Source organism: Peromyscus leucopus, chromosome 2 (assembly GCF_004664715.2).
Source record: "Peromyscus leucopus breed LL Stock chromosome 2, UCI_PerLeu_2.1, whole genome shotgun sequence".
Taxonomy (NCBI): domain Eukaryota; kingdom Metazoa; phylum Chordata; class Mammalia; order Rodentia; family Cricetidae; genus Peromyscus; species Peromyscus leucopus.
Genome location: NC_051064.1, coordinates 129,064,572 through 129,076,767, shown reverse-complemented (window position 1 = coordinate 129,076,767; position 12,196 = coordinate 129,064,572). Strand labels below are relative to the sequence as shown.

At 50.1% G+C, this 12,196-nt stretch overlaps 1 protein-coding gene across 1 annotated transcript in view; it reads right to left on the bottom strand.

The window, feature by feature from the left end:
• Csmd2 (CUB and Sushi multiple domains 2) overlaps positions 1 to 12,196 on the bottom strand; it is a 568,711-nt gene that overhangs the window by 169,609 nt on the left and 386,906 nt on the right. The window contains 4 exon segments of the mRNA XM_037203342.1: positions 977 to 1,192; positions 10,417 to 10,533; positions 10,727 to 10,915; positions 11,608 to 11,795. Coding sequence (XP_037059237.1) covers positions 977 to 1,192; positions 10,417 to 10,533; positions 10,727 to 10,915; positions 11,608 to 11,795 — 710 coding nt within the window.

Sequence of the window (12,196 nt, the reverse complement as noted above, 5' to 3'; positions counted from 1 at the left end):
TCATTACTGGGGCTCAGATTCTTGGAGAACTTCTAAGGGTCCTCTCTCCCCTCCTTCTTCCTTTGGTTCCATTTGAACCCCGAGACCTGGGCTGGAAGATGCTCTGGCACTTTCTCTCCAGGCACTACTAACCAGGGGACACAATCAGCCATTTTCAAGGGTCAGAGTCTGTGACCCTGCTTCAGGCAACTTGCACTAGCATCCTGATTCCAAATGCCTCTCTCAAAGTTTCCTCTGGGTGAGGCTGGCTTTGAGACCAATGGCGGGTGGGAATGATGGGCCAAGGCCCTGCATGATGTCTTTAGTGACAGCATGAAAGTGACTTCTCTCGATGCCCAGTGCTCTGTATAGTGGAGATGAGGGTCCTGCTGGCCAAGCCTGCCCAGGTAGGTGACCTGGGACTTCTATGTAGTGGGTAGTAAGACACTAAAATGAGACCCATGCAAGGAGGAAGCCCCTCTGTCCTGCTGATGAAGGAAGCCTTTGAGTACCAGGATGAGGGTGCTGGAGACAGAGGTGATGGAGTAAAGCCCTAGTCTCTCTGAATGCCAAGAGCTTTCTTTGAAGGATTCCCCAATACAGAGCAAAATACACATTGGTCTAAAATTAGCATTGATGCTGATGCTAAATGAGACTCAAACACTGATACCCTAACTCTCAACTCTTTCCTTCTGTGATGGGGTTGTAGACCAGTAGAAGTGAGCCAAGAGGAGACTATGAAGCAAGGAGAGCCGGAAGGGACGTCTAGGAAATCCTCTAGTTCAGCCATCTGGGTGGTCACGTTCAGTGAGTCAGAGAATGAACCTACTAATCCATGCCAAGACCATTCCTGGGAAGTTCTTCCTTGTGTTTAAGCTAAGTATCTCTGGCTGCAGTATTGAAGTCAGTCATCCCAAGACCGGAGAGCTACACGGGGGTGGGGGTGGGGAGAATGGTTCCCTGGTTTCTTTTCCCCAGGGACGGTCACACTCATTACCTGAGAAGGTGATGTTGAATCCTTCATAGGACATGGAGAAATCGGAGATGAAGCGGACCTGGGCGGTGAAGTTGCCATAGAGCCCGGCGCTGATGGGTGCCGGCAGCCTCGAACCGGTCAGCTGCCTCAGGGGCTGGGAGAAGCTGCCGTTCTCAGTGATGAGGAGGTAATCATGGCCGCTCTCCAGGTGGAAGGTGTGGAAGGTGAAGAACACACCTGCAGAGAGAGCAGAGGCCCATGCTGGGGTGGGCCGGCGGCCAGACACAAGCGCCTCATTCTGGCGGTCAGCACTTGCAAGGGACAGTTACGGAGTCTGTACCGTGGGTAAGGACCCAGGGAGGGGAAGGCCAACGTGTTTTAAAAAACGGCTGCGGTCAGAGGATAGATGCTAGTCTGAATGTAGATCAGCCTGCCATGGGTGCCTAGACAGTAGTCTACAGCAGGAAGAGGGATGAGGGAGATGGCTCAGTCAATCAAACGCTTGCTGTGAGGACCTGAGTTGATCCACAGAACCCTTGTAAACAAGCTGTGTGTGTGTGTGGGGGGGTTTTTGTGCTTGTTAATCCCACAGCTGGGGAGGCAGACACAGGCTGACCCCCCATCCCCTACCCCGCAGTTCACTGGCCAGCTAGCTTAGGCCCGCCTGCACACCCCAGGCCAGTGAGAGATCCTGTCTCATAAAGGCAAGGTGGATGGCTCTGTGGAACAACATCAAAGCTGTCCTCTGGTCTCCACACTCATATGTACCAGTATTCATACATGCACTCACATAAGCATGCACACATAAATAAGTAATTGGTTAAAAAGTGTAGCTGGGCCAGGCGGCGGTAGCATATGCCTTTAATTCCAGCACACAGGAGGCAGAGGCAGGCAGATCTCTGTGAGTTCAAGACCAGCCTGGTCTACTTAGTGAGATCTAGAACAGGCACCAAAACTATACAGAGAAACCCTGTCTCAGGGAAAAAAAAAAAAAAAAAAAAGTGTGACTGGAAGAGAGGCATGTGGGGCAGCTTTGCAAAGAAGAGGATACTTGAGTTGGAAGGATGCACAGCCATTCAATAGTTTAAGACAAGGAAGACTGTCCCTGGTAGGGGACCGGCCTGTCTCTGGGGACAGAGCAGCCGTGGTATCCAGAGCTGCTGAGCAGCAGTTGGGCATGCTTAGGAGAAGCACCTGGACCTGAAGACAGAGCCCACAAGAGAGCTGCCCTCTCCCAGCACAGGCCAGGCCTTGGCTGTAGCAAGATGGTGGTCATGAGGACGACGGAGTTGGAGGAGAGGAGGGAGGCAGAGAAGTCAGTTACGAGGATGGCTGCTCGCACTGGACCAGAGTGGTGGGGCTTGGCATCAGTGGCAAGAGCAGGAGGTGGATGAGGACGCCAGGCAGGTGGGCTGGCAGCAACAGCAGGCGCCATGCAAAGGCGACAAAGAGGTGGCTGGGAGTGCTTGGGTCTGAAGCCATGCAGCTGCAGCAGAGGGCAGAACAGCGGCCGCTGGCCTTGGACCCAACCTGGGCAGCAGCTGAGCTTCGAGTGAGCAGCTGAAGGAAGATTCAGGAGTTTGGGACTCGGGTGGGACTTGAGTGGTGGATCTGAGAGTCACCAGTCGAAGGTGGCATTTGAAGCCCTCAGCTTGGACTAGCATGTTTAGGAGAGTTTCCGCAGCAGCAGAGAGGGGAGGTGGAAGCCGAGAAGTGACGTGAGGTAGAGGAGGGGCAGGGGCAGCAAAGAGAACTGGAAAGTGGGAAGAGGGGGGATGTGGACACCCTTGGACAACAGTGGAGATGCATCTGTGTCGGTTTGCATAAAGACACACATCCGTGGCACCTACCAAGTGTCAGAGTTTGGGAAGGAGGTTAAAAGTGTAAGGCAAAGTAAAAGCAATAATATCCCTTCACTGAGGTCTACATCCCTGGTGCCACTTTTTTTTTTTTTTCTCTGTTTTGCTTGCTCTGAGGCCAGCACTTAGGCAGCTGGAAGTGAAGCTGTAGAAATGGATCTGCCAGTTACCCTAAACCGTGGGTGCGACCTGCTCCATCTCCATTTTAGACCCAGGGAAAAGACGGCGCAAAGAGATGAAGTCATTTGTCCAAGGTCCTCCTCATAGATAGCAGAGCTGAACCCAGGCCACCTGATTGCAGAGGCGATTCTGCCCCATTCCCCGCCCCCCTCCAGGATACAGCCTCTCAGGCTAGAGGAAGAGAGTAGGTGGTGGATGGAGGGAGGGTGGGGAGGAAGCTGCTGGAGCAGAAGGATATTAACAACCAGTGCAGCTCCTGAGTTCGTCCTGACTTCTGTTTCTGTGGCTCTATGTGTCAGCGTATGTGCGAGCCAGTACATTCATGGGCCATGTAGTGTGACAAGGACAGGGTCCGTTTGCTACTCTCTGTGTGGGCTATGGGCCTGGGAGCTTGTGAGAAACGCCTCTCTACAGACCTCCTGGGCCACAATCTGCATGCTAAGTAGGTCCTACTGACCAGGAGGCACCTACAAGAGCCACCTGGGCACATCACCATCACAGACGCACTTTCGGTACATGATGGATGGATCCAAGCCCCTAAGGCTGAAGCATTTTAAAATGTTTTCATGCTCTTGTCTTCCTGTGGAGGGGAAGGAGTCGGGGATCCCCAAGTGTCTGGGTTTCTGTGAGAGTTGGGAAGTCGGCAGAGGTGGTAGGGTTAGGGTGATGGTTCGTAAATACTCCACATGTAGGTAACCGAGATGCACCCATGTACCAACGTGTTCAAGGATAAAGGTGGTATGTCCGTACCAAGCACTGGGCTTGGTGTTTAGTGCTGAGGAAGATCTGGCTTGGTGAAGGAAAGAGTCACAGCAACAGTGAGTGACCTCAGTGGGGGTGGGGGTGTGTGTGAGCAACCAACCATGCCTGGGGACCTTCATGAAAAGCATGGGAGGGGTTCACCTGGGAGGGTAGGTACAGCCCTCGGCAAACAGGTATGAGCGTGCGCGGAGGGAACACGTGGGTCCAGCACAGCGGCCTGCCCCTGCCCCTCCACCATGCAAACACAGCCTCTCCTGGGGAGTGAACATTTGGCTGGGAATCTGCGGATGAGCAAACCCAGCTGAAGCCCTCGGCTTTCCCAGCTGTGCTGACTGCTTGTGGGCTTTTTGGCCATTGTGAAGGAATGAAGACATCGTCACAGAAATAGACGCGGTACTAGTTGGAGTCTGAATCCTATTTGCTGTGACAGATGCACACAGTGGCATGAGCAACTGCACAGGGCAGAAATTGCAGGGGCCGCCTGTCTGTGCCCAGGTGCAAGGGCAGTAGCCAGAGCGGCTTGGGTCCCGCTGCCAGCTCCTTCCCTCAGACGCCGTAGGTGGATGGCAGACTCCCCTCCCAGGTGGCACTTAGTCCTCAGGGTAAGACTCAGTGGGGAGAGCCACTCGGTGGAGCTCCCAGTGCGGTCATGGCACACAGCGGGGACTCAGCAGGTAATCTGGCCTCCAGGTCCCCTGGTGACCTTCTAGGTTAAGAGAGGCCACTGCTGGTGTGGAGTGAGGACAGGGACCAGAGGCTAAAATGCCAAGATTAACACATCAAAGAAGCCCATTTGCAGAGGGAGCCCGGAAGCCTTTCCTCACCTTGAAGTGGGCTTTGTCCACCAGAACAGAACATTCACAGGGTGGGGGGTGGGGTGGTGGTGGAGGTGGTGGTGGAGGTGGTGGTGATGGAGGAGGAGGAGACGGTGGTGGTGATACAGATATGGGAAGCAGGGACTATGAAGAGTTATAAAGGGCTCTGTTCAATGCAGCCTGATGCTTTGGGGCCTTTTCCTCAACCCACGTCCATTCTTGGGAGTGCTTTTTTCCTCCTTGGTAAGCTGTCTCTATTTCTATTCTAAGCAAGTGTCCAGGTGCAATCCTGTGTCCTGGGGCACAAGAGCCGGAGAACCTGTGTCCCATGAACTTAGATCGGAATCCTAAACCTGCTTTCTCTGACACACTCTGGGCTTCCTCACTGCTTTTGACCTCCCTGCCTAAAAGGCACAACTTTCTTTCCATCTCCTTCCTCAGGCTGCCTGGATTTTCATCTTGTCCATCCTGCTGCTGTTGTTTTTTTTTTTCCCCCTTGAAATGTAATACAATTGTCCTCAAGCTTCCGAGTCTGCCTTTAAATTCTTTTATTAATGATATTAAGGACCCTAAAGAAGGAACCCTATTTTCCTAGTAACACTGCGGTCTCTTCAAGGTCACACTCTATAGACACCTGCAAAGCTAATTCCCTTCACTATCGCACCCCCATGTGACCGAAAGACATGCTGTGCTGTGGGGATAGGCTACAGCTCTTGGCTATGGCACCACTGAGACAGAGCACTCTGGGCTGACTTTGATTTTATGCTGAGGGAATGTCATGTGGGGAGAGGGAAAGGGCTGGGGTCTTGGTGTTAGCCAGAGCCGGGGGCTTCTTATCTCCAGGAAAGAGACCCCACACAGTTCTGAGAACTTGTCATCTGGCAGGAGAGACTGGAGCTGAGATCACGGTGATGGGTGAGACCAAACCTTGTCCAGGATTGTGTAGCTCTTGTGAGGTCTCCAAAGACAGACATGGAGTTGTGGTGTGCTCACTGTGTGCACGTGTGTGTGTGTGTGTGTGTGTGTGTGTGTGTGTGAGAGAGAGAGAGAGAGAGAGAGAGAGAGAGAGAGAGAGAGAGAGAGAGAGAGAGAGAGATTGGATCCCTTTGTTCCTCTTCTCAATGTGTCCACACAGAAGAACTCTCTCTTTTGTGCTTTTCACTAATACTTCATTCCCTTAATTGGCCTATTGAGGACGGGTGGCCTAAGCTGGTTCTCCCAGGCTGGGTCTGACCCTGACTCCAGAAACCCTGCCATATGGCGGCTGAACAATTGTGAATAAAGTTCAACTTTCCCCAGCTGGGTTTCCGATTATTTGGGAGCAACTCAAATAAGCAGCCAGGAGTCTGTTAGCCCAACTAGTTCTAGGAGCAGAGCCCAGGACAAGGGTGTGGGCTGATCCTCTCAGTTCATCCTGCCAAACAGATCTGTAGCTCCTGGTGTGTCCGGTGGAGGGGGCGGAGTGCTGGGAACCAGAGATCTGTCCTTCAAAGTGCTCCAGATATGTTATGGAGGTGGGGGTTAAAAGTTTGGGACTGTCTTCTCTCTCCTGATGCTGGCAAATTCTAGAAACTGAGGTAAGGTCTGGGTAGCTGGGACTCAGCTTACAGCTGAGGAGATTGGCTATAGCCCAGGGCTTCCCTGGCTGGTTTATTTGGGGGCTCAATGCTAGAGGTTAGGGGAAGCCTTTGCATGGTTCTAAGGAAGAAGGTCTAAGGAGAGCTTGTCATTCACTACCACCTCTCTTTGATTCAGACCTTTTATTCCAGCCAATTCCTTTCTGGATGTCCTTGAAGACAAGCTCAAATTTGAACTCCAGGACTCCTAGTATCCTGGGCTGGACTCCAGTGTCCATGACTTTCTGTCTGCTTCGTCGTGGTACATTGGGATCTGGGTCTACATCATCGAACAAGCATTTGTTAAATAGTCAGTCAATGAATGCAGTGACTTCTAGGTAGACATGCACAGAAATACAGTGACATACACTCACATGATCATAGACAGATCATAGCTCAAACATAGAAATATGTATCGATCTGGTCATAGGTTCCCAGGTATGGGACACCTTGAATATAGGAGTTAGCTTTCTAGTATTTCTCAGGGTTGCCTTGACTACTAGATGGTTTCTTTCTTTTTTGCCTTGATGGAAAAACTCTGGGCGATCCCAGCCCTGAGCAGAGTTGGCCTTGAATGCCAAGGTGGCTATTTCAATACATGTGATATGTATAGAAGTGAACTTTCTTTCAAGTTTTCTTCTTTATTCTGATAGTGTGGTGCTTTGGAATGTTCTCTTCATGAAATATATTCCTCATTAATGAGAAAAGAAGTCCGAAGATGAGAATAAAGGACAGCTAGCATGAACATGTAGGGTAGATCTCTGCAGATCAGTTCCTATACAAATAACCTTGCTCATGTTTTAAAAATCAACATATTTGGGGTGATGCATACTTTGCTATTCAGCAACTTCTTGACATACCTCTAATGGTCCACAGACATTCTTTCCTATATTATTCCTTTGTGTAGCTGCCTAGCATTTTATTCTGTGGCTGCAACTCTGTGTTTGTTTCATGTTTTGTGAGTATGTGTGTGTTTATATGCTACATGTCTGTAGTGCCTGTGGGGACCACTAGATGGAGTCAGATTCCCTGGAGCTGGAGTTATAGGCAGTCATGAGCGACTTAAAGTGGGTTCTGAATTTGGGTCATCTATGCAGTCTCACTAGTTCTTAATTAATTAGCTAATTAATTTGTGTGTGTGCATGTGTGTATGTGTGTGTGTGTGTGTGTGTGTGTGTGTGTGTGTGTGTATGTGCGTATGTGTACTATGTACACGTGTGCCATGTGTGCAGAAGCCCGGGGGTGATACTGATGTCTTGCTCTATTATTTTCCACACTATTTTTTGAGCCAGGGTCTCTCACTGAACCTGGTGCTTACCAGGTTAGCAGCTGGCCAGCAAGTCCCAAGGAGCCTGGTGTCTCTGCTTCCCTGCTCTGGGGTTACAGACATGTGCTGCTGCACCGGGCTTTTCACATGAGTGCTGGAGATCTGAACTCAGGTCCTCACGCTTGCTGAGAAAGCACATTATGAACTGAGGTATCTCTCAGCCCTAATTCTTAATTTTTTTGGATATAATAAAAAAATGTTTCTGTCAGCTCTGTGATAATATGCAGTTTTATTACTTGTGTTCAGGTAAATTACAGTAAGTGGAATTGCTGGCTACAGAGGCCACACTGGTTCCCACTCCTGGACCACTGCTGGGAGAAGCCGAGACCTGTCTGCACTGGTCAGCAGGGAGGCAGGGAGGCAGGGAGGCAGGGAGGTGTAACCGGGTCTGTACCACACAAGTGCATTAATTACGTCCTTATGTCACAGGGAAAGGCAACTGTTTCATTACTGGCTGAAATTGCACATCTTTAATTATTGGTGGGGCTGGTGTTTTCAATTTGTATTTCAATTATGAAGTGTTAGTTTATAGGCCTGCTCATTTTTCAGGCCGATGGGCCGGGCAGTTTTCCTACAGAATTTAAGAGCTCTTTACACATCAGGTTGGCAGTCCTTAGTCAATTACATACATCGTAGATAGTTTTTTGCGTATTTACTATTGACTTTGCATTTTCATGGAGGTTTTTTTTTTTAATACAAATCCTATCAATTTTTAAATTTTAATTGAATCTAGCAGTCTTTGCCTTTATGGATTATCTCTGTTAAAGGCACATCCTACCAGAGGCTCGACTATTACGGCTTTCTATTGCTGCTATCCATGTGGCTTCAAGGATGAGCTATTGATGGGGTTTTTAACTTTCCTTTTCAAATAGTTAAACTCACTCAGGCTGTGTCTACAGAGGCAATGAACGTGTGTCACCCCCAGAAGAAGAAAGCTGTGTGTGTTGTGTGTGTGTGTGTTTTTTTTTTGTGTGTGTGTGTGTGTGTGTGTGTGTAGATGTACATGTGTATGGGGAGGCTGTATGTGCATGGGCAGGTGTGTATGTAGAGGCCAGGATTTTAATTCTAGGTGCTCTTCCTCAATGGCTGTCCATACTGTTTTTGGAGATGAGGTCTCTTACTTGGACCCGGGCTCACTGATTAGGATGGGTTGACTGGCTGGTGAGCCCCAGAGAGCCTCTTGCCTCTGCCTTCCCAGCTTTGAGATTACAAAGACACATGTGTCCTGCTTTTCACATGGGTGCTGGGGATGAACTCAGGTCCTTGTGCTTGTAAAGTAAGCGCTTCACCAACTGAGATTCCTCTCTAGCCTCATAATCTCACTGTTTCTAAATTCTGTTTATTTAACCTCTTCGGTGGATCTAAAATGATACTTTAGTCATGTCTCACAGTCTGTTTTGTCTGTGTACACAGGCCTGTGCACACAGAGGCATCTATTTCTGGACATGGACTGTACCCCTGCTGAGTAAAGGATGTCTACTCCTGGACTAATAATATATTCACCACACACTGTCAGCTCAAACTGATATTTGGGTATCTAGGAGGGTTATTCTTCTATTTCAGCCCCCTCACCGCACTCCTCTGCATGCTAATTCTTCTAGATCAGAGTCTTTATTTTATTTTTATTAAAAGCATGTCTCACAATTATCAGTGGCAGACTGTCAAACATAGATGCCTGGCTTCTACACCCAGGGTAGAAAACCCAAAGCTGTGAGCCTAGGTTCTGAAACTCTTGCTACACCGCAGAGTGGAGGAGCCCACCTCTAAGGGGATGTTAGACTAAGCATCAGGGGTACAGGCTGGAACCGCCTGCTTCCTGCCGATCTCTAGCCCTGTGTCTGCCACATGGGGGGCATCTGGCAAACACTGCTTGAAGTACTAACTTGTCACCAGCACCCTTGCTTTGAACTTGGACTCCCAAAGACTACATTTGCGAGGAAGCTGAGGCAGCGGCAACAGTCTACAGAGGCAGATGAGTATGCGTCGCCCCCGGAAGAAGAAAGCTGTGTGAGAGAGGGCTGCCACGCTCTGAATCTGAGGGGTGGACACGAGGGAAGAGCGGACAGAAGAAAGGTCTCAGAGACACCTAAGCAATGATGTGGAGACAACAGGTTTGCCAATAATGATAGCAGTCAGCCATTAGGACGCAACAGGATCACAAGTTCAAAACCAGCCTGAATAACTTAGCAAAAGCCCTGTCTCAAAAGTAAAAAGTAAGGCCGGGCGTTGGTGGCGCACGCCTTTAATCCCAGCACTCGGGAGGCAGAGCCAGGCAGATCTCTGTGAGTTCGAGGCCAGCCTGGGCTACCAAGTGAGCTCCAGGAAAGGCGCAAAGCTACACAGAGAAACCCTGTCTCCAAAAACAAAACAAAACAAAAAACAAACAAACAAACAAAAACAAACAAAAAAACCAAAACAAAACAAAAAGTAAAAAGTAAAAAGGGAGCTGAGGAATCCAGCTCTGTGGGAGGGGCTTGGCAAACACACATAGAGTCCTACATTCAGTTCCTAGCTCTGCTACACCACACACACACACACACACACACACACATGTACATGTGTGCTGTGTGAGTGTGTGTGTTTTGTGGAATAGATTCCCATCTCTGTACCAATGGGGTGCACTGCTGTTTTATGGGACACACTTTGTTGAATGGGGTTTGATGGACAGTCACAGGTGAGATCTCTTAAAGCATGGAGAGGGTAGAGTCTCAGTAGTAGTTACTGGATGACTTCTGTGACACAGACAGATGTGTGGGTCCTGCAAGTTTCCTTGTTGGTGAGAAAACGCGGACCAAGCTCACAGGTCACTGTGTAGTGAAATCTTCACGGAAGTTGCTCTGACCTGGGACCCTGGAGTCCTGGCCCAGAGGCCGGTCCCCGCCACACTCACCGCCACACTCACCCTTGCCGTGTGACGTCTCGATGACCCAGGTGCAGTTCAAGTTGTTGGGGTAGAAGTCGGGGAACCCAGGTGACAAGATGGTGCCACTGGAGCCTTGAATGAAGCCACCACAGAGAGCTGCAGGAGTGAAGTGGGCAGAGAGAGAGTCAGAGTGCCTCAGAGAGCTCCCCTAACCATCCTTCTTGGACCCCATGAACCCCCAAACCTCCAACCTCACTGATGGGTGTTGGGCAGTCAGTGTCTGGGGCTCCCGGTTTCTCAGGGCAGGAAAAGAATGTTCTTTCCAGCGCCCCCTGCTGGCGCGCCTCACCTTCACAGCTAGGAAGGGCCCGACTCCACTGGAAATTCGGCTCACACTCCAGGGGCTCCCCATCGCTTAATGTGTAGCCTGAGTCGCAGCTGAAGGTCACCAGAGCACCCACATAGAAGTCGTTTCCATGACGCTGTCCGTTGACGGGGATCCCTGGGTCCAGACAGTGGTCTGACTGCAGTGTGATAGCTGGAAGAGAGAGGTCACAGCTGGAACAGACAGCGTGTGATGTCACCACGGAGGAACCCCTCCTGGGTTTACAAAAGCAGAAGTTACCAGTTGCCGACTCATGACTGATGAAATGTGGCCCTTGGTATTCACGAGGGGCATTTGAAGGCCCAGCTCTCAAGCAGGCTGGGCTGGTTAACACACTCAGTGCAAGTCGCCTGAAGGCATGCTATGGGTTAGGCACTATACAAAGGCTTGGCGACAAAATCATGAGTAAGCAAATGACTCTGTCATCATGATGCTCTCAGCCCATACCCATGGCACTTCCTAATTTGGTCTGGAAAGTATTGAGGTGAGGTTGGCCCTCTAAATCAAGGGGACGAACGGGGAAGATGATTAGAAGTGGCAGGTGTGAGGGAGATGCCAGCTAACTTCAAGGTCGTGATCAGTCATGACCTTGCGGGGCGTAAGGCAGCACCCAATCACCTGTAGACAGAGGAAGCTGAGAGGTGTGCACATGGGACCTGGCCTGAGGGTCGTGAGCAACTCAGTTCCCATGACCGGTGAGAGGGGCTGAGAATGAGGAAGCAGCTTCTTAGTGCATTTTATCAGATGGCGGGGAGCTGGGCCCATGGAGGAGCACAGTCAGGGGGCTTTCACCCACCCAGACCAGCCTGGTTCTCTCCCTCTTGGCACCAACCACTGAGACTCACTCTCATAGCGGAGCTGGAAGCCAATGTCTGAGTGACTCTTGTCGGTAGAGAAGAGGAGATAGAGGTAGTTGCTGGTGCTGATGAGGAACTGGGGCACCTGGGTCCCGTGGTAAACGCCAATCAAAGGTGCTGAATATGTCCGTCCGTCTCGCACTTCCAGGGTGTCGTAGTTGACTTCGGTTTTAAACCTACCAAACGATGCAAATGGAGATATCTTAAGAAACCCAAAGCGTATCATTTGCCCCCGCTTCACCCAAGGCTCCAGACAACTAGATTCCAACAGACAGGATATTTTAATATAATTTGCATACATTTACTAATCAGTGTGGAAGGGCTTCCTCTACTGTGGTTAACTCTCCTCCTTCTTCCTCTCTAAAAAGTGCATGGGCAGTCAGTCCTCCCTAGAACATGGCCCAGAATCCATCTTAAGACCTGGAGACAATGTTTGAGGCCAGAGATCCCTCCGCTGAAGCCCCAGGATCAAATCTGGTTTTTGGCTTGGGGAACTAAGATTAACTTTGACATCTGTAAACAGATGTTTAAAAACCCAAAGCAACAAGGAGTGTGTCAACGCGGACAAAGTGCCTCA